Source organism: Choristoneura fumiferana, chromosome 6 (assembly GCF_025370935.1).
Source record: "Choristoneura fumiferana chromosome 6, NRCan_CFum_1, whole genome shotgun sequence".
In the NCBI taxonomy this organism is placed as follows: domain Eukaryota; kingdom Metazoa; phylum Arthropoda; class Insecta; order Lepidoptera; family Tortricidae; genus Choristoneura; species Choristoneura fumiferana.
In genome coordinates this window covers 8,313,668-8,341,484 of record NC_133477.1, presented here as the reverse complement: position 1 = coordinate 8,341,484, position 27,817 = coordinate 8,313,668, and the positions used below count along the sequence as shown (strand labels likewise).

Sequence of the window (27,817 nt, the reverse complement as noted above, 5' to 3'; positions counted from 1 at the left end):
CGTCCGTCGTTATAAAATCAGGGTAGGTATTGTGTGAAATCTATTCTGTGAATGTAAATACTGTGATCATACATACATGCACTTTATTAGGACTTGACTTGAAATACTTGAATATCAACTCTAGATACGATGAGCATTAGATTACCAATTAATGTACTTTAACATTGTCAAATAAATTATTTTTCATTTTCATTTTATGACAAATTAATGTCATTTGACGTATATTGTTTTAAAGATATATTAGGGCGAAAAAGGTTTTGTACCGTAAATACATATAGTACAGTAGAGCGTATCTATTATAGAGGTGTAATCCTAAGCAGGTAAATAAATAGGTATTTGTTTTATAGTTAAGAACAAAAGTGAATATTCAAATGTATTTGTTTTTTCTGACAACCATACCCATTGCTACGAAAAGAGCACGTTGATAAAACAATTAATAAATTGCAGTATGCATCTGTACCTAACCTATATAAAAGCGCTCAACCTGAAAAATCAGACGAATTTCAAGTTGTTTTTGGTACGCGATGGATATCCTCTCGTCAACACTGGGCAATCCTGCCAACTTTAATCCAACGACGACGATCGATTCTGTCGTCAGCTCTTTGCAGCTTTTGGCCACAGTAGCGTCTTTTGTAAATGTCAGCTGGCCCGAAAACAGTCCAGTTCAAGGTAAGTAAAGACTTCTCTTACCCTTACGGTAAGTGCTCACTGCTATAAGAAAATTTTTAGACACTTTAAAATACTAATTCAGAAATATAATGCTTCTTATACTATGGTTTTCTCCGGCTCTTTATCCTCCACGGATAAATCCAGCCTATAGTGCTAGCTGTATTAGATAATATTAAAGAGTACGATGGTGCTGGTAGCCACGAAAGTCAGCGGTTTGGCCTCTCACCAATATTGAATAGCGTTCGCCATAGGATATCGTCTTATGCGAGTGCGTTGGCAAGCACTGTGGCGCCAGTTATGGTTCAGTCTACATTTGACGGGCCTCTCATGTGGCGAACCGTGCCATAAAATGATAAACCCATCCAAATTACGCGAGAAGTCTGTGTCTTCCTCCGTAGCCCGCTCCGAGTCCGAGGCTTGTTTCTGCGCAATTATTTATCCGTAGAATGAGGCTACTGATGCGTCTCAACACCACTTTCTACTAAACTAATCTGTCTATATTGCCCATTACAATTGACAGAGAATCAGCTTATACCGTACCGACTACGGTTTGCTGCTCAAGCTCTCGAGTCGCACACTTACCTAAATTATGGCGCTCAAGTCCTACTTTGTAATCTTGTGTAGGTACCTACCTAATATTTCCGACGAGTCCAATCGTACTAAATATCGATCGACTGGTTATATTTCTCTCGACTTTTATTAGCTTGCCCTGTTTATTTATTTGGGTCAAATCTTGGAGGCTAAATTTAACCCACTTCCAGTGGTCGGATTGACTTGAGATTTGGCACAGGGCAGAAGTACCGGTTTTGGCCACCTTAAGCGCGTTTTTGGCCAGTTGACATTTTAAGTCATATATATATATATATATATATATATATATATATAAAGTTATAGTATTAAAATAATATGTTTAGTGAGTTTTCAAAAGTATTTATACAGAAACGAATAAAGTTTGTAATGATTTATTACTATAAATTTGTTTCAAACGTATATTTAAACAATAAATGGCCACAAACGGTACAGTGGCCACAAGCGGTACTTCTGCCCTACTTATGTAAATCCGGTGACAATACAATAATTTTGTAGTGGCACCCTGGCCTGGTGGTCCAGCCAGGGTCATCTCCGCAGGAGGAAACTCCTCCATGGTTAATGGCATGAATTAGAAATTTGGTACGGAAATGTAGTTTAGATGACACTGCAAGTACAATCAACAAAAAATACAATCAGCAAAAAAGATTGTATTTAAAAATGAATGTTTCAATAAGAACTTATATTTTATTGCCATTTTTTAATTTTAAGTAATAAAATGTAATTTTGTGTCCTTTGAAAAATTTAAAAAATGTAACTATTTTTTAACTTATTCTTATTACAGATAGTTCAACTCAGTTGTGCGCGCGGCCCTTTGTGTGGGTAAAGCGATTAGAACACGTCTTGCTCGGAGGACGACTGCCGCGTCACGTGAAAGTTGTATATTTACAAGCACACGCACACATAGGGCCGCGCGCACAACTGAGTTGAACTATCTGTAGGTAACATTTGAACGGATGGTAGTCGTGGTAGCGTAGTAATCTATATATATAAAAACTAGCTTTTACCCGCGCTGCAAGCAAGCATGAAGCCATAAACATGCAAAGTGCAAACAAGCATGCATCAAGCAAGCAAGCAATCAAGCAAGAAAGCAAGGAAGCATGCAAGTGAGCATGTTAGCAAGCATTCATTCAAGACTGCATTGAAGCATGCAAGCAAGCATGCAAGCAAGCATGCAAGTAAGCATGCAAGCCAGCATTCAAGCAAGAATGCAAGCAAGCATGCAAGCAAACATGGAAGCATGCAAGCAAGCAAACAAACATGCAAGCAGTCATGCAAGTGAGCATGTAAGCAAGCATGTAATTATGCAAGGAATAGTGCAAGCAAGCATAAATTCAAGCATGCAAGCAAGCATGCAAGCAAGCATGCAAGCAAGCATGCAAGCGAGCATGCAAGCAAGCAAGCATGCAAGCAAGCATGCAAGCAAGCATGCAAGCAAGCATGCAAGCAAGCATGCAAGCAAGCATGCAAGCAAGCATGCAAGCAAGCATGCAAGCAATCATGCAAGCAAGCATGCAAGCAAGAATGCAAGCAAGCATGCAATTTTGAACATGAAACTACCGTGAGACTCACTCATATTAAATATAATGACCCGGATAACTCACGTCTTAAATCGAGTTTAGCTCGACATGTTGCGGGCTATAATCCGTAGCCCTTCGTCTTCGGAGCAACGCGACTCAACGGCTGCTGCAACACGCGCACTGCGCGCCGCCGCTCTGCTCGCGCGACGACGAAGACGAAGGGCTACGGATTAGCCCGAAACATGTCGAGCTAAACTCGATTTAAGACGTGAGTTATCCGGGTCATTATATTTAATACAAGCAAGCATGCATTCAATCATGCAAGCAAGCGTGGAAGCAATCATGTAAGCAAGCATGTAATTATGCATGAAATAGTGCAAGCAAGCAGGCATTCAAGGCTGCATTTAAGCATGCAAGCAAGCATGTAAGCAAGCATGTGATTATGCAAGAAATGGTTGGTTGTTAAGCGCAGTGACACCAGTACAAGACACACACGAGCTCAATACAGAAACCTATTGTACCAACCTCCTTGCCACACATATATCTGAGAAAAACTGTTATCATATGTGCATAGTCTTGTATAATAAATTGCCTGTAGACATTAAAATTGAAAATAGGAATCTGTTCAAAAATAAACTAACTAAATGGCTTCAAGAAAGATGTTTTTATAGTATAAGAGAATATTTGACATGATACAATTGAATTGAAAATTCAATTTCCAGTACACTTAGCACTCTCAAACATTCGACCCCGGTTTTAAAAAGGATTCCTCGAGGTGCAAGGCTCACCGTTGCTAATAGTCTTTCCAGTATAATAAATGATTGTGTCACTGAAAACTCTCCCACGAGCTGGGAAAATCTTTTTACATTCGCCTACAACATTTTACACATTGCGGATAAAGACTTTAAAAAATCTGTAACTTCGAAAATTAAATCAAATTGTTGTAATTCGCTTCATCTAGTTAATCCAAATTCTTCAGTTCGTACTCTTAACAAACAAAACAGCATTTATAAGCTCGTCGAATCAAAAATTAACGATGGAGACCTCAAAGGTGGAGCTCAACTCCTTTTTTCGAATGACACTGCCGCACCAGATTCTCCTGAAACACTGGCGGCCCTAAAAAGTAAGCATCCGCCTTCTCCAATCATTCCAGTCCTTCCAGATGCTCCCAGCCCAGCCCTTCCTTGTCTTCAAGCTTCTGAGGACGCGGTTTTGGCTGCTATTAATTCTTTTAAAAATGGCTCATCTGGTGGCTTAGATGGCTTGACTCCTCAGCATCTAAAGGACCTAACCACCGGTTTACCAAGTGGTCTTCAAAGCGGTCTTCTTTCCAGCCTTACCCGTCTCACTAATTTGATGCTTTCAGGCAAAGTGAATACTGAAATTGTTCCTATTTTATATGGCGCTAATCTTTGCGCCCTCAAGAAAAAAGATGGTGGTATCCGTCCAATTGCCATTGGCTCAACTTTTAGGCGTTTAACATCTAAAATCTGTTGTAAAAATATATTTTCTGAACTTCAGTTAAAATTTCAGCCTCTTCAGTTGGGTTTCGGGAGCAAAGGTGGCTGTGAAGCTGCTGTCCATGCATGTCGAACCTTTCTCCATACTCCAGCGAGTCAGGTATTATTAAAAGTAGACGTGAAAAACGCATTCAATTCGGTCGACCGTGGCGCCTTTTTGACAGAAATACAAAAAAATACACCCGGCATCTATCCTTACCTATGGCAGTGCTACAGCTCACCTTCAAACCTGATCTATAATGACAACCAAATTCTTTCTTCTGTTGGTTGCCAACAAGGCGACCCTCTCGGACCAGCCATCTTCAGTCTTGCCATTCATCCCATTATTTCTGATTTAAAATCAAAATTTAACGTTTGGTACCTCGACGATGGCACCCTGGGTGGTGAAGCAAGCACAGTTCTTAACGATCTACGTTCAATCATTTCTAAATTTAACTCTATTGGACTCGAGGTGAACAGTGAGAAATGCGAAATTTTTATTAATCCTGATACTTTTAACAAAGAAGAAATTCTGAGAAAATTTCAGGATATCTGTCCTGGTATCAGGCCTCTGTCGAAATGCTCGCTTAATCTCCTAGGTGCACCAGTTTTCGACGAATCATTTCCAAATTTCATTAGAAAAAAAATCGATCTTTTTTCTGAACTTTCGGATCGTATGTTGGAAATCAATTCTCATATGGCCTTTTCCATTCTCCGCTTTTGCCTTTTTGTCCCTAAATTTACATATTCTTTGCGCTGCAGCCCTCTTTGGAAATTCGGTGACCTATGTGAATTTGTAGACAAAATCATTCATATCCAGATAGAAAAAATTATCAACATAAAAATGAGTTCCAGGCTTTCCTTCAGGCCACCCTTCCCGTTAGATACGGTGGCCTCGGAGTACGACAAATTAGTAGTATTGCTCTACCCGCTTTTCTTTCATCTGTACACAGTGTGCTACCTCTGATCGGCAAAATTCTTTACCCGTCACTTTGTGATTATGATTATGAGGTAGCATGCTTGTCAGATGCGGAAAATGCTTGGAAAATGGCTTGTCCGGGAAAAGAACCCCCTCAAAATAAAAACATTCAGAAGCAATGGGACGACCCAGTTTGTCGCCAGGTTCACGCTTATCTCCTGGATACCTGCTCGTCTAACTCGGAGAAGGCTCGCTTACTCGCCTCGTCTGAGAAGGAGTCTGGTTTTTGGCTCCAAGCGTTTCCTTCTACAAATTTCTCCACCCTCCTCGACAGTAATTCTTTCAGGTTGGCTGTCGGCCTCCGTTTAGGAGCAGATATTTTAGTACCCCATTTTTGTCTTTGTGGAGCATCTGTCGATCGCTTGGGCCATCATGGACTCTCGTGCAGAAGGAGTGCCGGCCGTTTATCTCGCCACGCCTGCCTTAATGATATAATCCGCCGGGCTCTTTCCAGCATAAACGTACCTTCTGTTTTGGAACCTCCCGGGCTTGCACGCGATGATGGAAAGAGACCCGACGAATTAACCCTTATTCCCTGGCAAATGGGTCGGCCACTTATCTGGGATGCCACTTGTGTGGATACCCTCGCGCCGTCCCATTTAGCCTCTTCATCTACCAAGGCGGGCGGAGCAGCAGCGCAGGCTGAGACAGCAAAACGCCGCAAATATACAGGTCTCTCTAAAGACTACATATTTACAGCTTTTGCTGTTGAAACTTTGGGTCCATGGAGTTCGGACGCTCACAAACTTTTTGGACAAATAAAAAAAAAAATATTCGAAATTACCAATGACCATAGGGCTGGTGCATTTCTCGCCCAACGTATTGGAATCACGATCCAGCGCGGAAATGCAGCCAGCCTTATAGGCACTCTTCCTCAGGGACAAGACTTGGGCGAACTGTATATATAGTTAATTTATTTTTAGGATAGTTTAGTGTAACCTCAATTGTTCCTTTTTATTTAATAAAAAAATTACATATAGTTATGTATTATATTGATTTTAATTAAGTAGTATTTTCATTTGACATTTTAATTACCACTGACATTGTTTTATCTCATAATATTAAGAAATTTGTAAATAGGACTTTAAATATTTGTACACCTGCATGCAGGTTGAATACGCACGGAATGTTAGATATAAGACCTTTGCAACCGTATTCTGGCAAATAAATGAATTGAATTGAATTGAATTGGTGCATGCAAGCAAGCAAGCATGCCAGCAAGCCTGCGAGCAACCAAGCATGCAAGTGAGCATGTAAATTTTCAAGCCAGAATGCAAGCAAGCATGGTTTTAGTGTTCCGGAGCCAAAATGGCAAAAACGGAACCCTTATAGTTTCGCCATGTCTGTCTGTCTGTCCGTCCGTCCGCGGCATTGCTCAGGGACTAATTGATAGTCCCTAGTAGTAGTAGGTTGCTAGAAAGCTGTAATTTTGCACCAATATATATGTAAGCTATGCCGACAAAATGGTACAATAAAAATTTAAAAAAAATTTTTTTAGGTTACCTCCCATAGACGTAAAGTGGGGGTGATTTTCTTTTCTCATCCAACCCTAAAGTGTGGGGTATTGTTGGATAGGTATTTTAAAACCATTAGGGGTTTGCTAAGACCATTTTTCGATTCAGTGATTTGCTTGCGAAATATTCAACTTGAAAGTGCAAATTTTCATGAAAATCGGGCGTCCCCCCCTCTAAAATCTAAACCGGTGGGTGGAAAAATTTGAAAAAATTCAGAATGGTAGTAAGTATATCAAACCTTCAAGGAAAACTATAACGGCTAAGTTTGCTTGAGAATTATTAGTAGTTTAAGAGTAAATAGCTGCCTAAGGTATAAAATATACCTAAACTTGGAAGATTCCGTATAAAATACGAAATCCTTAGAAAAATATTACTTAATTTTTTCGTAATGGCTACGGAACCCTATTTTGGGCGTGTCCGACACGCTCTTGGCCGGTTTTTTTTTTAACGCATTAGGTATTTAAAAAACGTTTGTGTAATGTGTTCAGCTCAGCGGTTAGAATACAAAACAAACTTTTAGTCATCACTTGGGAACGGCAATTTTTTTCGGGATAAAAATATCCTATTATTTATTCTGGACTTCTAATATGACGTATGCCAAATTTCGTAGGAATCGGTGCAGTAGTTATGGCGTGAAAGCGTAACAAACAAACAAACAAACAAACTCACTTTCCCCTTTATAATTAGGTTATTAGTTCCGGGTATTTGTATGTGTTGCAGGGATAGGTTTCGTTGTTGTAATAAATGTTGAATGCTGCTATCTCTTTCTTGCGCGGCGGCTAAGTCTTGAAAATTTATGGGTGTGGGATAGCTGATCGCGTCGACGCGTGAGAGTGCGTCCGCGATGGCGTTCTCTTTCCCACTTATGTAGCGTATGTCGGTGGTGAATTCGCTAATAAAGAGTAGCTGTCGTGTTTGCCGAGGTGATTCGCTGTCGTTTGAAGTCTTGGTGAATGCATATGTTAATGGCTTGTGGTCAGTGTATACGATAAGCGGTCGTCCCTCGAACATTTTTCTGAAGTGTTTCATAGACATATATATGTGGGAACCAGTTCGTGAATGGAACGGAGCAGTAGTTTGTAGTTGTATTTATTGGCCAGCGAATTTGAAAAAATGATACAAATCGTATAAAATTACGTTAGAAAGGAAAACACAACAAACACACACGTCAGTTTACGTTCTTCGTACGTCGTCAACTGCCATAACATCTCATTTGTTATTCACTCAAACTCAGTATTCATTCTTCGTTCAAATTCAAACGTACATCATCTCATCACGCTTCAATACACGCATACCTCACTCCACACGGCCATCCTTCTCAATGCCTGACCTCAGACATTCATACACATCATTATATCATACCCGCATTATCTCATAATCATCATCCTTAAAATGAACAAAAACGTATAAACTTAGTAAAAAACTGATAAATTAAATGAAAATAAACTATTTAAATAATAAATCTGGTTTATTTAGGACTTGTACGATCGGCTCGCATTTGAAATGTGTCAGATAGGACGACAGACCATTAGAAGAAACTATGACTTGAAAGTCTTGAATTGATGGAGGTTTTACATTTCCAACATTCCCCCTAAATTCAAGCTTTCTAACATTTATAATAAAGAAAACTTAACAATATAACTCCTACATGAGCCATTAAACAAGACATACAACTTACATGTCTGACAAACATATTAAATTTGCATTTACTTTGATACAGAACTAAAGACAGACATTCCAAGTTTAGACCTCAAAAATTGAAATTTATTTTTCGACAATGCTTTGGTAAATATGTCTGCAAATTGATTGTCGCTGCTTACAGCCTTCAGATCAAATTTTTTTTGATGGAACTTCTCTTTAACAAAGTGGTACTTAATATCAATGTGCTTGCATCTTTTATGAAAGTTTACATTTTTGATAACGCTTATTGCACTTTGATTATCTAAATGTAAGCACATCGTGTCTTGTTTATAATCACCAATATCACACAACAATTGTCTTATCCACATAGCTTCCTTCGTTGCGGCACAAGCTGCCATGAATTCAGCTTCAGTAGTTGACAGAGCAACTGTTTGTTGTCTTTGACTGGACCACGTTACGGCCGCCCCATTTTTAATGAAAACGTAGCCTGTGACGGAACGTCTTGTATCGAGATCGTTGGCGTAATCAGCATCACTGTAACCAGTTACTTCTGCTGGTTGTGACGATTGTGAGTAATACAACCCGTACTCTTTTGTTTCTATCAGGTATTTGAAGATTTTCAGTATTGCGTTCCAGTGTGATTTGTTGTAACAAGTAAGAAATTTATTACAATTGGACAGGTAAGTATCGGCGCTCTGATCAACTGAGGAAGCGTGCTGGGCCCATAACCTGATAAATTAAATGAAAATAAACTATTTAAATAATAAATCTGGTTTATTTAGGACTTGTACGATCGGCTCGCTTTTGAAATGTGTCAGATAGGACGACAGACCATTAGAAGAAACTATGACTTGAAAGTCTTGAATTGATGGAGGTTTTACATTTCCAACAAAAACAATACTTAAAATAAATTGAGCATCTTAATTAAAACATAATAGAACTTTGACATCGTAAAACAAAACAAAATATCGTAACGTAATATCAGTATGACTGTACCTCGGTCATTCAACGTCATAAAATAAAACTAAATTAATTCAATTCTCAACTAAAAGAAATGAAGACGTGACGTTTTACATTGCGTGCCGTAAAAGTATATCTTATGCAATTAAATCATAAATAAAGCAAAAAAAAAATTAAACAATACATTCATCTCTTTCATACAAATTTAATAAATCGACTCTGTCGCCTTAGCAACGGCTAATAACACCTAGCAAATATAAATAAAAATATAATAATAATAATTAGTGGAGTAGACACATTAAACTTATATAACATAACATATATTATATAACATAATACAATACAATACATAAACTCTTTATTGCACACCAATACAGTAAACAGTACAGAGAACACAAGTATATACATAGAGATTTTCTAAGGTAAGCAATAGGCGGCCTTATCGCTTCAGAGCGATCTCTTCCAGTTTACACAACAACAGTTTAGTTTTGTTTAGTTTTATCAGACCACATTATCATTAAATTTTTATGGAATAATCGAGAAAAACTAACAAAAATGCAACGTTGCCAGCCCAGCAGGTATAAACGCTCTTAAGTAATTGCATTTGCAACTCAAAATTTAAAACGTATCTTATGTTTTCAGATGGTGATCACTTCGACATTATCGTCGTGGGCGCTGGTACGGCGGGATCCGTGATGGCTCGCCGGATGGCGGAGGTGTCTGAATGGCGCGTACTGGTGATCGAAGCTGGCTCCGACCCTCCTGCCTTTGGTGTGGTTAGTTTTAACTAAGATAGGATAAGATACTGAACAAGAGATGGACCAAATATAAAGGCAAGCCACTTACAGTCACCGCCGTGGACGAAAGGCGCTCACAGAAAAACTGGTCATAATATTCATGGTATACTCGCACACTTGCTCGACCGACGGTACGTCCTGACCATCAGCGCTGACCGTCGGTTGCGAAAATTCATTCAGTGATACGCTGACGGCGAACTGCGACGCGTGTGTACAGTTCACAGGTCGATCGCTCCATCAGCGAAGCACTGAACGCATCCATACAATCTCATAGCTCGACGGTCGACCGACGCCGCGCACCAAATCACGCGCGTACCGTCAGCGTAGCTGTGTGTGCATTCATAGACTCGCATAGATATAGCTACGCTGACGGACGGTCAGCGCTGACCGTCGTTCGAGCACTGTTTCCAACCTAAAGGTTCTATATTTAGGTACAATCAAGGACACAGGTTATTATATATTATAGGTATATTCTCAAGACGTCAAAAATATCCATAATAACCTTAGATGAATGATTGGTCTCGCGCGCTCGCTCGACTAGATACCGCCGGCGTACTTGCTAAATGCGGCAACAAATAGTACGCCGAATTCGGCGTACCCGAGCCCGAGTCGAGTCAGTGGCGTTGCAAACTGTGCGTAGGTGCATGTACCGAATGTTTTGTTAAATTTTGGTCATAAACCGAAGTAAAATGCCAATTTGCGCAGTGAAACTGTGTAAAAATAATACTACAAGAAATAAGAAGGACACTGGGATCACTTACCATCAGTAAATATCGTATAATTTCGAAATTACAAAATAAAATAACATGAACCCTAAACGACGTTCTGTGTTGCCGCGTACACAAGAATCAAATTCCCCGTGGTTGAGATTTTAATAAATTGAATTTTATTGTTATCATCATTAAATGATGATAAATTTTAATAACTTATTATATTTAAGTATCTAACGTAATTATTATATATACATAACCTAGTTCTATATTATTTAATGTTTATCTTTGTGATATATACACTGAAGGTGTATAAATTGTTACCCGACACTATTTAATTAAGGGGTGAATGTGTCTTAAAATTAAAAATGTTTTTCGTCTTCCCATTTAAAAAGCCCAATCAGCTGATTTACTTAGGTATTATGGGAAAAGAAAAAAATTTTTTTTCGTATTTCTACCCATTTTCCTGAAACGTTAACTTTTTCCCAACTGCCCGAAGGAGGGTTATGTTTTTCAAGCGTATGTATGTAAGTATGTATGTATGTATGTATATTTTGTAAACATTTTTTTTATTTTAGTCTTAATTAACCTGTACATTACATTAGGTTTAAATATAGGTGCAACGTGTTATCTTAACTACGCAAAACTTCTTAGTTGGTGAATCAGTCCATGAATTTTTAGTAATAATTTGTAAATATTGAATGTCCTTAAATATATTTTTTTTAAATTAAAAGTGAGGCCTGATCATTGATAAACCTACATCATACCTACCATTCTTTTAAAGAAGAAATCTACGCCTAACCTATACACAAACATATTAATACATTCACTTTTAATTACTTCTTCATTTCTAAGTATTTCCCAAGATACATTTTGTAACCAGTAACTTAATAGACCACAGAATAATTTATTTTCCCAATAACTCGAGTAACAGTGGAGCAGCTGGCAACACAATTCGTCACGCACACTAGCATCCTTGCAAATTGTCTTACACCGTTCTTACGCACACTACAATATTGAGTTGCCGCATTCACGAACCTTTTGTTTTTAGGTAGCGCGGTATCTAGTCGAGCGAGCGCGCGAGACCAATCATTCATCTAAGCCCTCAAACGAATTACAAACTCCAGACTAAATATAAAATATAATATATAAAATACGAAATCCTTAGAAAAATATTACTTAATGTTTTCGTAATGGCTACGGAACCCTATTTTGGGCGTGTCCGACACGCTCTTGGCCGGTTTTTTTTTTTATTTCAACCGCTTCACGTACCATTCTTGAGTAGAAATAGAGAAATGACGTTCCGTGGAGAGGATTTTGGGATAATGAAGCTCAATGTTTCCTGACTCCAATAAATGTTCGGCTGTGGCTGACTTATTCACTTGGTGATTTTAACAGCTGCAATATATTCCTTGACCAGCTATTGTTCTTTTCGTCTGTCCAATATAGGAAGTACCACAAGTACAATAAACCTTATAAACACCCGGTGTTTTGAATAGAAGGACATCCTTGGGTGTCCTAATATGCCTCGCGACTTTGGACAAAGGCGTGTACACCACCTTGATGGAATAGGTACTTGCCTATCAACTTTGTCCGTCACTTCTTTCACATAAGGCATATACGCAGGCTGTCGAGCTACATCAGGATGTTTGATTTTAAGTTTCCTTCTGGGCTGCCATTTATTCACCACATATCCGACACGCTTTAGTACCTCCTGAACATGTCTATCAACTCGTCCTCAACAAATTCAGGGTCACATAAATCAAATGCCCTATTTTGCAATGTGCTCGCAACTCGCAACGGATTGGAGATGTCTGGGATGCTGGTGAGACGATGCGTTTAGATACCTATCTGTGTGCGACGGCTTCCTGTAGATGTATATGTCAAAGAACCATCCGAAATGTCCCTCTTCCAACTGATAAGTAAAACTAATCTTTGTATGAATGGAATTGAGATATGCCAGAAACTTTTCCACTTCAGGTTTCCCACCTTTAATAACGCAGAAAACATCGTCGACGTACCGCTTCCACAATCTTACATTCCATACTTGTAGATCTATTAAACTCTCAAAATGTTCCATCCAGATATTGGCCATCACCGGTGCCACGGGACTGCCTATAGCAACGCCATCAATCTATAGATAGTGCTGTCCTCGAAACAAAAAGTAACTCCTTTCTAAACAGTTTCTGGGCAGTACTACGTAGGACTCTGAAATGTCATTATCACCTAACTTCCCCCGAATTATCTCATAGCATTCTTTAAGAGGAACATTTGTGAAAAGCGACGCCACATCACATATACTTATATCAGATATATTACTCGTGTGTTTTAGCTTGATAAGTCCCGTTTGTGGTATTTTGACTATGAGTGAAAATCAAGAAAGCTTAAAACGTTATACCTATAATGTAAATAGATTACAAGATTTGTTTTCACAAAAAAGAAAAACCTACTCCAAAAATAAATTGTGAAAAATGGAATTAGTCTATTATATTATGTATAAAGTTCTCGAGTCACAATGTTTGTAACCAAACTCCTCTAAAACATTTATCACAATACAATAACAATCCAAAGACTGCGTTGCTCCCGCTGATTTTAGTTTGTCTCTTGTGACAATTATTTTTTTAAGAACGAGTGCGTTCTTAGTGGCTAGTACCCAAAACCACATATTAAAAATTGGTCAAGTGCGAGTCGGACTCGTACTACATAAAGGGTTACGTAAACAGTTCAATAAAGTTTTTCATTAAATTCTTCTCATATAAGTTTTTTTTTGCTGACTGTACTTTATGCCCCTGGTTACCAAAGTACTCCTCAAGACGACAAACGAGTCCAAACTCGATGTGGTCGTGTCGTTTATCACAGAGTTCCTATGGTCACCCGCTAGCTTTATCATCAGATCAACTCCATGTTATAATAATATTGCATTGTCATCGGATTTATACATGCGTGTAAAATTTCAGCTCAATCGGTTGAAGATATCCACTTCAAATTTGAGTTGTAAGATTCCACCCGAGCAAACATAGTTACATTAGGTACACTGCAAAAAATATAATGCTTGTAATAAGTTTTTCTTAAAAATTTCATTTTTAATACAAGCTTTTTTGCCGAATGTACTTTTTGTTGACTGTACATGCACTGTCGTCTAAACTACATATCTGTACCAAATTTCAAGTCGGTACTATTAACTATTGAGGAGTTCCCTCTTGCAGAGTCGATCCTGGCAGGACCACCAAGATGTCACTACTAGATTATTGTATTTTCACCAAATTTACATAAGTATGCAAAATTTCAAGTCGATCGGACCACTGGAAGCGGGTCAAATTTAGCTTCTAAGATTTGAGCAAAACAACCAATAAATAAATAAATAAACAAACAGGGCAAGCTAAAGAAAAGCTTCTAAAAATATCGCCGAAATGTAAGCACTTGTGCAAGTATTTTGAATAAAAAACAATCTGTATTCTCATCCTCTTTGGTTCTGGCTGTTTGCTTCTGAAGCCATTGCCCGCAACTAGCCGCGCGCGGCTAAAAAAATTATCTGTCATTTTTGTACATTCGCGGGAAATTCGGCGGACTTCGAATGTTGTGTAATTAAATAATAAGAAGCTCGACTAGTGTGAATAAATTTTAAACTGTATTATAAACCTTGTAAATAGTATTAAATACTTAGTATGATTTTTTAGTGTAAAAAACAATAGGTAAACATGTGATTAAATACGGTGTGGATTTGGCCAGCGCTTTAACAAAGTTGGCTTCATTGAGGTTTGTGGTTCATAAATTGCTTTATTAATTTTGCACAAAAACGAATAAACCACACAATCAGCCACTCACTATAATAAAGTATCGAAGCTTTTATAAAACATCATTAAAATTGCAAACTTAAAGGTAAATATTCAAACGACATAGCTACCCGTTGCTAGGCGACTCGGTCGCGTTAGCAACGGCTAATAACGCCTAGCAACCAAAAACCGCTGAAAAAAACACGTCTCTTGTATGACGACCCCCTTTAATTTGTAATTTTATTTTATTTTTAGTATTTGTTGTTGTGAAATTTTCAAGTGTCTAACTTTTACGGCTTCAGAGATAGGCCCTGTAACAGACGGACAGACAGACAGACAACGGAGTCTCAGTAATAGGGTCCCGTTAGCACCCTTTGGGTACGGAACCCTAAAAAAATAAAAACAACAACCTGGCTGCGGCAGCAAGTCGAGCATGACGAGGATGTATGCTCGCGCACTGAGCAGAGCAGCCTGGCTGTTCAGCCAATACAGTGCCGTGCGCAGCAGGCTTGAAAAGTTAATGCTGTGGCGTTTTTTCATACTTAAAAAAATTAAAGCATTTTGTGCATATTATGCGTTTAAGAAAAAAAACACCTCATAACTCATAAGAGTCAAAAATGACGCATTCTCATTGGTTAATTTAATTTCACATGTAGCAGACGATTAGTTTTGATTGGTCCATTTGTCGTTGCAGCAGGCCGAGAAAATTATTCTGAAATATATTCGAAAAAGTCGAATCGTACTATGAAATTTATATTTAGCTACGAACTGTTAGCGTAACGTGTTTCATTGTTGTCGTGTTTTACGAGCCATAAATGAGTCAGCTGTTAAATGTACAAATATAAGCATTTTTGTGTACTGGGTTTAGGTTATCTATGGCCACATTTTCGAACAGTGTCGTGACAAAGCTAATTTCAAACTGATTTAATTACCGTATCAATTGACCGCTGTGCGATGAGACTACCATGCAATGAACAAAGAATTCGCTTACCGCGCTGTCCCTCGCGTAGTATCATAAGTTAATAGTAGTAGTTAGTTAGTATGTTTATTTGATGTTTGTTTGTTTGTAACCTCTTCACGTCTAAACTGCTAAGCCAATTTAGATGAAATTCGGTATACAGATTAGTTTGAGTCCCGTAAAAGGAAATAGGATAGTTTTTATCCCAGAAAATTGCATTGTTAGTTTCCAGGGTATGACGATAAACGAATTATACGCAGACGAAGGGTGTGAGTAATTAATATATTTCAGGATTTAATCACGTACCTAGGTATATTATATTTATTGCTAAAATTACCTCAATTTTTCGATTTCTATTTCTGGGATTCTTTGTCAGGAGACTCTTCTATGGGTCCCGACTGCTGAAATTTAAGTTATTGAGTTCTACTCGTATATTAGGTTTGTTTTATTTCTCATTTTATTTAAAGCGTTTCAAAGCAGTCGAGTTTTTTTTTAATTAGTTAAGTTAACGAGTAATATTCGATCAAAATGTTATATTGAATACTTATTTGCCGCATACCCTACACTGCTCAAGGCCCCGGCTCCACAGACACTTGTTTATGTTCCAACATAATTTACAGATTTACATGTCCTATTACAGGTCAGTGGGTCCTAGAATATATTATGTCATAACTAGCTTTAACCCGCCACATAGAAATAGCTCAATGCCATTTAACATAACTGAACTGTTTCATAATTATCCCGTGCAATTTTTGAAATATATCTATAACGACAACCGTTTACTTACACGATTCTTGTTACCATGGCAACGCAATAAATAAATGTCTTACCCCCTTATTCATAAACGACAATCAAACCTATTTTAGTTAAAATGCCGCTAAAATTCGTTTGTCCTTATCTGTCACTTCGACATTTGTATTTGTTAGAAAGGGACAAAGCATTTGTTAGTTAACATAGGCTTGTTAAGTTTTATGAATAAGGGGGTTAGAGTTTGGCTTGAAAAAAGGTTACGGTAACTATTTGTAAGGACAACGTTCGCTCGCACAAAATTCCGATATTAACACAACCGATATTGAAATCGTATAATACCGGTATTTCGATATTTTCGATATTAATCTCTAAATAATATTTATTTGGTTTTTTAATAGAGTATTGCACACTCAAAAAGTCACAAATTAATTACTTATTTTATTAATAGTATTATTTAAAATAAATTAAACTAGGATCTACGATTTATAAAGATTACCAACGATACCTTGATACCTATGACAAAACCGCGTGTCATCACATGCCGTGTCTTAATATCTGCACCTGACCTGGCCATATAGTAAATGCATGGGATTTATTAGTACCTACTACTGACAAGGGTCAGGTGGTGTAGCATGGCGTCGCGTTTTAGTAGTGTGTTCATACCTATCTACCGTGAACCTGCGACTTTAACCAGGTCATCCGTCCATCTCGTTGGTGGACGTCCTACGCTGCGCTTGCCGATCCGCAGTTCTACATCGAGAATCTTTCGGTCCCAACGGACATCTTTTCTCCGTACTATACGTCCTCCATTACCACTTCAAAGAGCTAATTCGCTTGGCTATGTCGGCAGGCCCCTCTTCCTCACTGGGCACACGGGGCAAGCGCCCAGGGCCCCGCGATGGTTTGGGCCCCCCTAGTCTCTCCTCCATTACCAAACGATAACCTAGCTACTCTATTTTCGCCTGAAAATCAGGCTTACCAAATGCAGCATGTTGTGCCCAGGGCCTCTAATAGGTGAAAGAGGGCCCTGTACTCAGTACAGTGTACTGTATGTCGGTGACCCTTGTTCTTCTACGTGTCTCCGCATTTCTGATTCGATCCCGTAGAGAAACCCCAAGCATAGCTCTTTCCATAGTTCTCTGAGCAACTCTGAGCCTATTTAAATATATGGCCTACTTATAGTAACTCACCACGTCTCGGCCCTGCAGTTTCGGAGATATGCCATCTCCCTGGCTTACGCCTCTTTTCAAGGGCATCGCCTTCGAAGGCTGTTCCTGTATCTACTCGGTCGGACTGACATAGTGGCGATTTTATACAGACACTTCAACACTTCGATATACCGATATTCAATACGGCATCGCTGGAGAGCCTCAAGCACCGCCAACGTTTCGACCGAATCAATAAACATTAGTTTATCGGAGTGATACATTTTTGATTGTTAAGCCTTTAACACGAATAAAGTTTAAGACATATTTGAAATAATCTTAGCTACTTAAGATTGACGGTATCGGAAAGTTTTGTTGCGGGAAAATCATTTATTTTACTTTAATAATACGAATATCGAAAAAATATCGAAATACCGGAAAACCGGTATTTGAATTTTCGGTATCGAAAAAATACCGGTATTGGAAAAAAGGTCCGATATTAGATGCTCTACGGCCGAGGTAGGTAGGTATGTCACCGTTCTTAGACAGGACAGTGCCCTCTATTCTTGTTTAAACTTAAAATATTATCACACAGTAACACATTGCCGGGATTGCAAGTATCCTATGTCTCAATACGCCAAGTATCATACGCCAAGTGTCATGGAGATCCGTTCAGCCGTTATTGCGTGATTGAGTAACAAACATTCGAAAATCCAAACATCTTCACAAACTTTTACATTTATAATATAAAGTAGGATAAACGTGTTATACCTGTGTTTTCTGTACCTATTGCTTACTGCGAGATGGGATGGAGTAGCAAATGTTGAAGCATCCAAACTTTCGCAATTATACTTTTAGATGGGATTTGAAAAAATCGACCAGTGACAATTATTTTACGCAGATACCTGGACTCTGGGTACTAGCAACCCATAGCCCTTACGACTGGGATTTCCGTTCCGAAGTGGATGAACGTACGTCGCAAGCACAACATGGGAAAAGACCGGCACACACGATGGGCAAAGTACTCGGTGGAAGCTCTACTATCAATCATTTATTGGTACAAAGGTAAATCAATGTTTGTTTAAATTTAAACGGTTGCTTAAGATTTGTAACTTAGGAGGCTGCAGCAAGGAAACCGTAAAAGAGTAATATATATTTTTGAGAGTTATGTTTTCCGTTCTAAGATTAAATTAATGTTACATGTTTTGGTTGTTAGAGGTTGCGAATATTTTATTATTTGATTGTTATACCTACTCAATGTATTTATGTCCATAGCTGATTATACATCATGAAATTGGCTAAGTAAAGTTTTTTGGAGAGGCGCTAATTATATTTTTTTCGATAGTCGACGTCTTAATAATCGAGGAACTGCAGCTCTTTTATTTTTATTTCCTCTTATTAATTAGAAATATTTTTTTAAGTGGTCGATATGACGTTTGTGAGATTGAAATTGCAGAACCGTTGAGGGCTTAGTACTTAGTAGAAACAGTTAAAAAAAAAAACGAAGTCAACTGTCACTGCTGTCACTGTCAAGTAGAATCTAACCTAAAACCGTTTTATTTACTTTGCGATTTGGTGCGATCAGTGTTTTTTGGATAATTTTTAAAGACCTCTCAGCACAAACTCAGTACTTTAAAATTTGCCGCATTTCTCCACGACCTTTGCATGATAATTGGACCACGATTGGATAGTTTCGACGACTATTTTGGCTCTGCTTCTTCGACAACGCTATCTTGCAGTCTCGACGACAATTGGCTTGATATTTGGACTGCCTTACGAGTAAATTCGAATCACAGTATCCCTACAATGGATTCAGACGACTCCGACAGTATTCGAGTTGAAATGGAGCATTACAGAAATGTTCTCTAATGCTTTGTACGTTGGTCTATGAAATACAGACGAGATTTTCAGAATTCTGCGTATTTATGCATCCTAGTCTTTACAAGCGACTTGGTGCAAGTCAGCTTCATCTTCCACTGCAAGTTGCTCATCAACAACATGATTATACGAACCCTCTAGCCCTTCAACATCAAACACAGCAAAGGAGAACATAACAGAAGGGAGAGATATCGTGTTTTTTTACCAAAACAATAAAAAGGACATGGTCTCAGTAAGAGTCATGCTATACATTAAAATATTTATGCACAAATGGGTTTATATTCTTTATTTCAAAGTGTATTGAAGGAAGAGTTTCTGCTAAATCATTTACAGAATGAAGTGGCTTTGTGTGGCTACTAAAAAGGGGGTGATTCCATATAAAGTCATAGCGACCTTGAGGTTACATGTGAAATGCGTGATTTGAAGATTAAAAGAATCCGTATTTTTGAAGCGTCTCTGTTATTAACCATAACCACATAAAATTATGTAGACAAAGCTGTCTTATTGCATGTGTTTTAGATAGTTTTAGTTAATTTGCAGAGTAATATAATAAAAATGCAATAATTTATGTTTTATTTATTTCATAAATGTACAAATTATCATAAAAACGTTTAGCATAAGCTAAACGCATTGCATGTGTTTTAGATGGTTTTAGTTAATTTGCAGAGTAATATAATAAAAATGCAATAATTTATATTGTTTTTATTTCATAAATACACAAATTATCATAAAAACGTTTAGCATAAACATATGTCTCAAAAGACCTGATTTATTGGAACATGTATATAATATTCCTGGCAAAGGGTAATTTAAAAACAAGTCGTATTTTTAATAAATTAAATATTGTGCCATCCCCATAAAGGCATTAGAAGTACTACTAAGAAATACAAGGAAATATAACACAAATATTTAGGTCACTATGTGTGTTAAACCGGGATTTTAGTTTACTTTTGCATCAAAAGATGTCACTATCTCGTCTCAAGGAAAAGCTGAATCGCGCTGTAAAGATTTTTCCGGCAGGCTATAAAAGGGCTGTCAATCATATTAAACTTTTCATTTGCTAAGCAACCATGGTTTGATTAACTTGTGTGTTATATGTGTAAACAATATGCGTACCATTGATCATAAGTTATAACAAAACCGTGATTTACTTGTATTTTTAGTACTTGTACTTGTGACAGTGACCCTAGATTGTATTGTTTGTTCTACCAGTTGAACTGGATGTGTGTATATATACTAGCTTTTGCCCGCGGTTTCGCCCGCGTGGAATTCGGTTGTTCTGCGCTGTTCCCTCGGGAACTGTTTATTTTTCCGGGATAAAAAGCAGCCTATATCACTCTGTGGCCCATAAGCAATCTCTATGCCAAAATCACGTCGATCCGTCGCTCCAATGCGACGTGAAAGACGGAGAAACATACAAACACATACACTTTCGCATTTATAATATTTATATATGGCATTCAACCGTTTTATTTTGTCTGACTCTAATACAAACATGACCGGGAATCGAACCTAATCAAAATCTCTGTGAGCAATGTTACAAATTCTGCACATTTTTCGTTATTTTTGATGATGTAAATCATAAGTGAAAAGAAACATATTTTACAAGATTTTATTCGACTTGCAATGTACGAGTATGTATGTATTATAATTATAAACCAAAATGAGAATACAAATTTAAAGTACCATTAGCTTAGCACAGCAGTACTTATACTGATTACAGATTAGATGACAATGCAAGACAAGTATAGTCAACAAAAAGTATTGTGAGGAAAAATAAAAGCTTACACAAATAAAAACCAAAAATGATATTATTAAGAAAAAAAATTTGCTGACTGTACTTTTTATCGACTGTCAACTAAAAATACATTTCTGTATTAAGAGATTGTCATGTTCAAAATTACATTTCCGTGCTAAATCTTAAATCTATTCTATTCTCTTCCATTAACCATTGAGGAGTTTCGTGGTACTTCTATGCCTTTTTTTTATGGAAAAATGCATGTCCTTGGAAAAACAGGTTATGCTCCTTCACTGGCTTTTTCTTGCAACCAAAATAAAAACACCAATGTGTGTTTACATCCACCTGAAAAAAAGATCAAAATTATTATAAATCCTTACTTATATTTAATATTATAAACGTGAAAGGAACTCTGTCTGTCTATCTGTTAACTTTTCATGCTTCAACCGCTGAACTGATTTAGCCGAAATTCATTATGTAGGTAGTTGGAGTCCCGAGGAAGAACATAGGCTACTTTTTATCTCACAGTTTTATCCCGAAAAAATACATAGTACTTGCAGGAAAGCAATAAGCGAATTCTTCGTAGACAGAGTCGCGGGCAACAGCTAGTTATAATATAATGTTTCACTAACCACAGAAATTTTACTCTATCATAATATTTACCAGCCAATGCAGAACAACATCACCTGTCGCATCAATCACATTGTCAGTTGATATCTAAGTAAATGGTCACAATATAGGTAATATGTTTTTGTTATTCTGTGCTCTCAAACAACTTTGGTCCGGCAACATATTCAACTTTTGATGCCCTAAAATGTAATGTAAAAAAATAGACAAGAAACTGTATTGATATACTTTTGTACTTACGTTCATCCATTTTACCGGTGCGGACAAGAGTGCTTTATCTCCTTTGATTTCGGCAACATTGTATACTTATCACTGGTGTCAAAATATTCTAGACTCATAGCCATGTGTGGCAAGTTCCTTGAATCTGCTCGCACAAATTCACTCATTTCGTATTGAAAGGTGAAGCCGCTAAAATAGAAAATATGGTCCAAAAGTCAAGCCAAGTGTCGTCGAGACTGCAAGATAGCGTTGTCGAAGAAGCAGAGCCAAAATAGTCGTCGAAACTATCCAATCGTGGTCCAATTATCATGCAAAGGTCGTGGAGAAATGCGGCAAATTTTAAAGTACTGAGTTTGTGCTGAGAGGTCTTTAAAAATTATCCAAAAAACACTGATCGCACCAAATCGCAAAGTAAATAAAACGGTTTTAGGTTAGATTCTACTTGACAGTGACAGCAGTGACAGTTGACTTCGTTTTTTTTTTACTGTTCTACTAAGTACTAAGCCCTCAACGGTTCTGCAATTTCAATCTCACAAACGTCATATCGACCACTTAAAAAAATATTTCTAATTAATAAGAGGAAATAAAAATAAAAGAGCTGCAGTTCCTCGATTATTAAGACGTCGACTATCGAAGAAAAATATATTTAGCACCTCTTCAAAAAACTTTACTTAGCCAATTATATATTTTATCATTATACGTTATGAGCATTATAACAAACGTAGGTAATTTTATAATTAAAAAAAATAGGAAGTGAAGTTATACGTAATGAATATTATATGTTTTGTTTTTATTGGTTCTATTACTTACCCGAGCCAAAGAGGTGCACTAAGAAGAGACTTTTCTAAATTCTCACGGAATAAGGAATAAAAGGTATTTTATAAAAATATTTAATGACTATTTTAAAAAAAAGAGACTTGATATATCTATCTATTCTATTATTATTATTACTTATATAAAATTGTCCTGACTGATTCACCATCGCCCAGCCGTAACAGACATATTTTTTGAGGGTCACAGAGATCCACTAAGAAGGGATTTGTTTAAATTCGACCTTTAAAGGGGTTTAACAGGGGTCCAATGTTTATATGTAAGTCCGTCATTTTTGAAGCTAGAACGTTGAAACTTTTTCTAAAGGGTTTAAATCTATCTATCTATTCTATCTCTTTGTATCTATTCTATACAACTTTTCACCTGAGCAGCGAGAACATTTAAATTAAAAGTTAAAATAAAACCACATATATTTAGAAGACAAAAAAATATCAAAAACTTTAAAATATAATCCGATTGTTAAGAAATAAATATAGTACCTACTTACTTAATCATATTTAAAACTTTTTCTCGAAAATGATTAATACAGTCGCCATTACATCTTTAAGAAGTCACTCAAGAAGGCCAGACAACGATCAAAAGTCTCCGGTAGGTAGACAGATTTTGATTATGGAACGAAAAAGTATCCAGTATAAAAATAAACCTTTTAAATATGATTTTATTAGGATTTCTATTGTTTGAAACATGAATACAAATAGATAGGAAGAACATATGTGATTTTCCCACTAACGTCGATAAGCCAAAGGTTACTAGAAACACAGGGAAGCTTAAAGTTCCATCTTACAGACTGGCTAAAACCAAAAAGTCTTTTCTGGGAAATTGCATACGTTTTTATAATAAAATAAAAGGGATACAAAATTCAGAGCTATTGTCAAGAAGACATTAATATCAAAGGCGTATTATAAATTTAATGATTATATCATGGACAGGGATATTTGGAAGTAATTCCGATCCGCATTAGCGATCCCTTCAAATAGCGAACCTAATGTGTTAAAAATAAAGTTGTGTTAAATGCTTGTGATGTATACATATCATTTAATAATATTGTAAATCTTATCAAAATGCGATTTTGCTCACTGATTTTTCAAGTGGCAAAACGTGCTTGTTTGAGCTGCTGAGGTGAAAAGATATTTGGTTCGGTTACTTTAAAACTGTGACCACAACAACGAGATTATACTAGATTATGTAAAATAAATGTTATTAAGACTACGATATTTTAATTTATGACATTGAAATATGTTGATATTTATAATTTACATATAATGGTTATTGACATTTTTACTATTTTTTACGATAGTTTAATTAATTTAAGGCGGACAAAGTCGCAGGCGAAAAGCTAGTATTAGATATACCTATCGGTGCAAAATATAATCCACCCTACCACAAAAACTTAGATAACTGCTGAACATTGTTAATGTATGTTGGTGTTTAGAATACGTTACTTTTAGCATGTTTAAGAGGTGTTTAAAGATATTGTGGGTGGAGGGCTCTGTTCGTATAGGTATATGAAACGTCTAGACTGGAGATAAACCCAGTATCAGCTTCATCCATTTGACCGCATTCAACGCAGAGCTGCTAGATTTGTTGGCAACCGGGCAATCTCTGACCGGCTTAATCCTCTGGCAATGCAGAGGGATGTACTCGTAGGTAGCATATCTCTGCATATTGTAGCGCATATATCATGTATTGTATTGTATTGTAACTCTTTAATGTAATGGGGAATGCTCAGTTGAATTATTCGGATTGTTGCCTGCAGCTATTTTTCACTGCCGTACCTACTTCGCGCACCCGTCAATCATTTCATCCTCACCACCTTGATGTTTGAATGCTTGATGAAACCAGTTTCCTGGGACATTGTTTCCGGAGCGGTACAGCTTAGATATCTTTTAAAAACGAGCCTATCGATCTCTCAAAGGCACGGACGGCAACGCACCTGTGACACCCCTCGTGTTGGCAGATGTCCATGGGCGGCGGTGATTGTTTCCCATCAGGTGACCCGAATGCTCGTTTTACCCCTCTTATACATATATAAATAAAAAATAAAGTAATTCTTTTTTTTTCAGAGGTTCCAAGCTAGACTTCGATGAATGGGCTGCAGCTGGCCATACCAATTGGAATTGGGAATCTGTGCTCAAGTACTTCAAGAAAGCAGAAAATATGCTTGATAAAAAACTTGTCAACGGACCAACATCAGAATATCACTGCGATAAAGGCCCATTTAGTGTTAAACCTCAAAGTAATAATGAATTATTTGTAGAAAAAAATAGAAGACTGCTTAAAGGTTACTCAGAACTAGGCATGAATATACTTGAAGATCCATTCGTACCAATGCCTAATGGTACGGGAGAATTGTATTTAAACATTAAGGGTGATAAAAAACAAAGCAGGAGAGCTAGTACTGCTGAAGAATATTTGCTTCCGATAAAAAACAATGATAATTTCTACATCCTCAAAGAAGCACAAGTCATTAAGATCCTAATAAATGACAATAAAGAGGCTATAGGGGTGAGAATAGCCACAAAGTTTGATCGAATAAATGTATATGCAGATGTTGAAGTAATACTCTGTGCTGGCGTGTTTAATTCAGCAAAATTATTATTGTTGTCTGGAATAGGCCCAAAAAAGGACTTAGAACGCCTAGACATCCCTGTAGTTCAAGATTTACCAGTTGGCGAAAATTTGCAAGACCATGTGTTTGTACCTGTTGTTTTATCTGGGCAGAGCAATGTAATATCTGCATTGGATACAGTTGTATCTCTCACTGAATTGTCATCATTTCCGGCTCCTATAGTTTCTGGCTTTTTCTCTTCATCAACAGGAACTCTAGATTTACAACATGTTACAGTATTATTTGGAACTCTATCGCCACTTTTTTTTTACATAATGACAGTCAATTTTAACTATAATTTAGAAGTTTCGACAGCCTACTACCTGACAGACCCTGAAAAAGAAAAGATTTTTTCTTTAGTTTCGCTAACTAAGCCTGAGTCTAGAGGTAGGGTGACTCTTCGCAGTGCTAATCCATTTGATCCTCCAAAGATCTTTAACAACTTCTTCGCTGCCGAAAAAGATGTAGAAAGAATGATAGATGCTGTTAAGAAGATCAAAAATTTAGAAAATACCCCGGAATACTCTGATGTTGAAGGTAGATTTATCAGACCACCGCTTCCAGAATGTGATGATTTAGAATATCAGAGTGAAGATTACTGGGCATGTTACGTTAAAAGTATGGCCACTACCATCTTCCACCCCGCCAGCACTTGTGCTATGGGTTTGGTTGTTGACAATAATTTAAAAGTTAAAGGAATAAAGAAGCTGAGTGTTGCAGATGGCAGTATAATGCCATTTATACCAAGAGGGGCAACTGCAATGGTATCAATCATGATAGCTGAGAAGGCAGCAGACATAATAAAAAAAGAACACGGCAAGACTGAAGGATTTAAAGATTTTCCTTGTGATTAATCCATAATTTTGTGTGTTCTATGATTATAAAGTTGAACACTTTCAAAATTATATTTTTTAATAGAAGGAACAACTAGCTTTGAGTGGGTAACATTGTCTTGAGAGTATAACTCGACTCGAGTTGCATAAGGTCTGATGTGAATATCCGACGAAATTGACTTATTTACACTACTTTATGACGTGGTATTTCTCTGTCTACCACACTGACCCTTATATTTTTATCTCTTTCCGTTGAAGAGATATTGAAATGCATAAGGTCGAATCTGACGTCTTCCCCAAAGTACAGAGACGCATCAGGACTAATTTTAACTTATATCTTTATGCTTGGACTTCTCAGTTTTTCGGCCAGCGTATTTGTACCTACTTAAAGATTTATGCTTCCCAATTTGTATTCCTTCATGTTTAGTTTAGTTTAGTTTATTTATTCAATCAATACATCATTACATTATAATTTACATAAATGTCAGTTATAAGAATTTGTATTGAAATCGTCAAAGGTAATATGATTAGTAATAATTATAAAAAATAAAATTCTAAGCATGTCATGTGAATGTAAACAATTAAAATTAGACTGGTTCTCCTCAAGGGATCGTCAGACTGAAAACACATTGAAATGTATATAAAGAATAAATGTCAAGGATATGTAAAGATTAATAATTGAGTAACAATTTAAATGTCAATGTAAAAACAATAAAATAAAAACAAGAAATAATAATAACAATTTAAACAATAAAATTAAAATGTCAGATTCATTATATCACTATAGACCTTCTGCTTCGCAAATGTTGATACAGCATAGGTACGTATCACTAGATACGACATAATGCGTCAAATAATTTAAAGCTGTTCAGTTTCGTTTGTTAATTTGAACCTTATGCCTATAATAAAATTAACTTTTGAGAATAATACGACTAGCTAAGTGCAAAAAGAACTTTATGCCCTCAACCAATTCAAAGTTCGTGGTACTAATAGTCTCGAGATCGGGCCTTTTGCACCGAAGCTTCGCGAATTCTCCGGCATCAACGACTAATATGACTAGGCATATAAGTCAAAGAAAAATTAACTTTATCGTTATGCCGAACATTTAATCTATAAAATATGCTCAAAGAGTTGTGCAGATTTCATTCCGCATACTTACGTTAGCTATAATAATTCAGTAGTTATAAGCAGAACTATTTATCAATTTTATTTCTGCTCTCCTGAAAAGTTGAGATCAGACCTTATGCTACTCGAGTTGAGAAAATTGTTATATTAAATTTTTATTAATTTGTGTATCTTGCGAATTTTAATTAAGCATGATATTTGCAATTGCTACATTCTACATACCTAACTACTTCGTATTTACTTAGTTACTTAACTGGAAGAAATTCTTAAATGGTCAGTTCATCGTCATGCTAATGTATAATTTTATAATTGTTGGTTTTGTGTTCTTGCGATAAAGTGTTTTATTACTTATAGATAATTTTTACTAACCTAAAATAAATTCGTGTTGTTTGGCACCCATGGAATTATAATGGTAATTTTAAATATGTTAATTATAATACAATTATATAATCTAA

General features: G+C 36.8%; 1 protein-coding gene and 1 long non-coding RNA gene across 2 annotated transcripts; one reads left to right on the top strand and one right to left on the bottom strand.

Moving 5' to 3' along the window:
• The first annotated feature begins 514 nt into the window (after positions 1-514).
• On the top strand, positions 515-27,817 carry LOC141428597 (ecdysone oxidase-like). Its single transcript, XM_074088599.1, has 4 exons — positions 515-669; positions 10,013-10,146; positions 18,405-18,568; positions 24,860-27,817. The coding sequence occupies exons 1-4, from the start codon at positions 525-527 to the stop codon at positions 26,256-26,258; spliced, it is 1,842 nt and encodes a 613-aa protein (XP_073944700.1). The 5' UTR covers positions 515-524; the 3' UTR covers positions 26,259-27,817.
• LOC141428596 (uncharacterized) lies at positions 20,980-22,442 on the bottom strand. Its single transcript, XR_012451448.1, has 2 exons — positions 21,987-22,442; positions 20,980-21,464 (listed from the first exon to the last, which is right to left on the bottom strand). It is a non-coding gene; the product is annotated as an uncharacterized lncRNA (long non-coding RNA).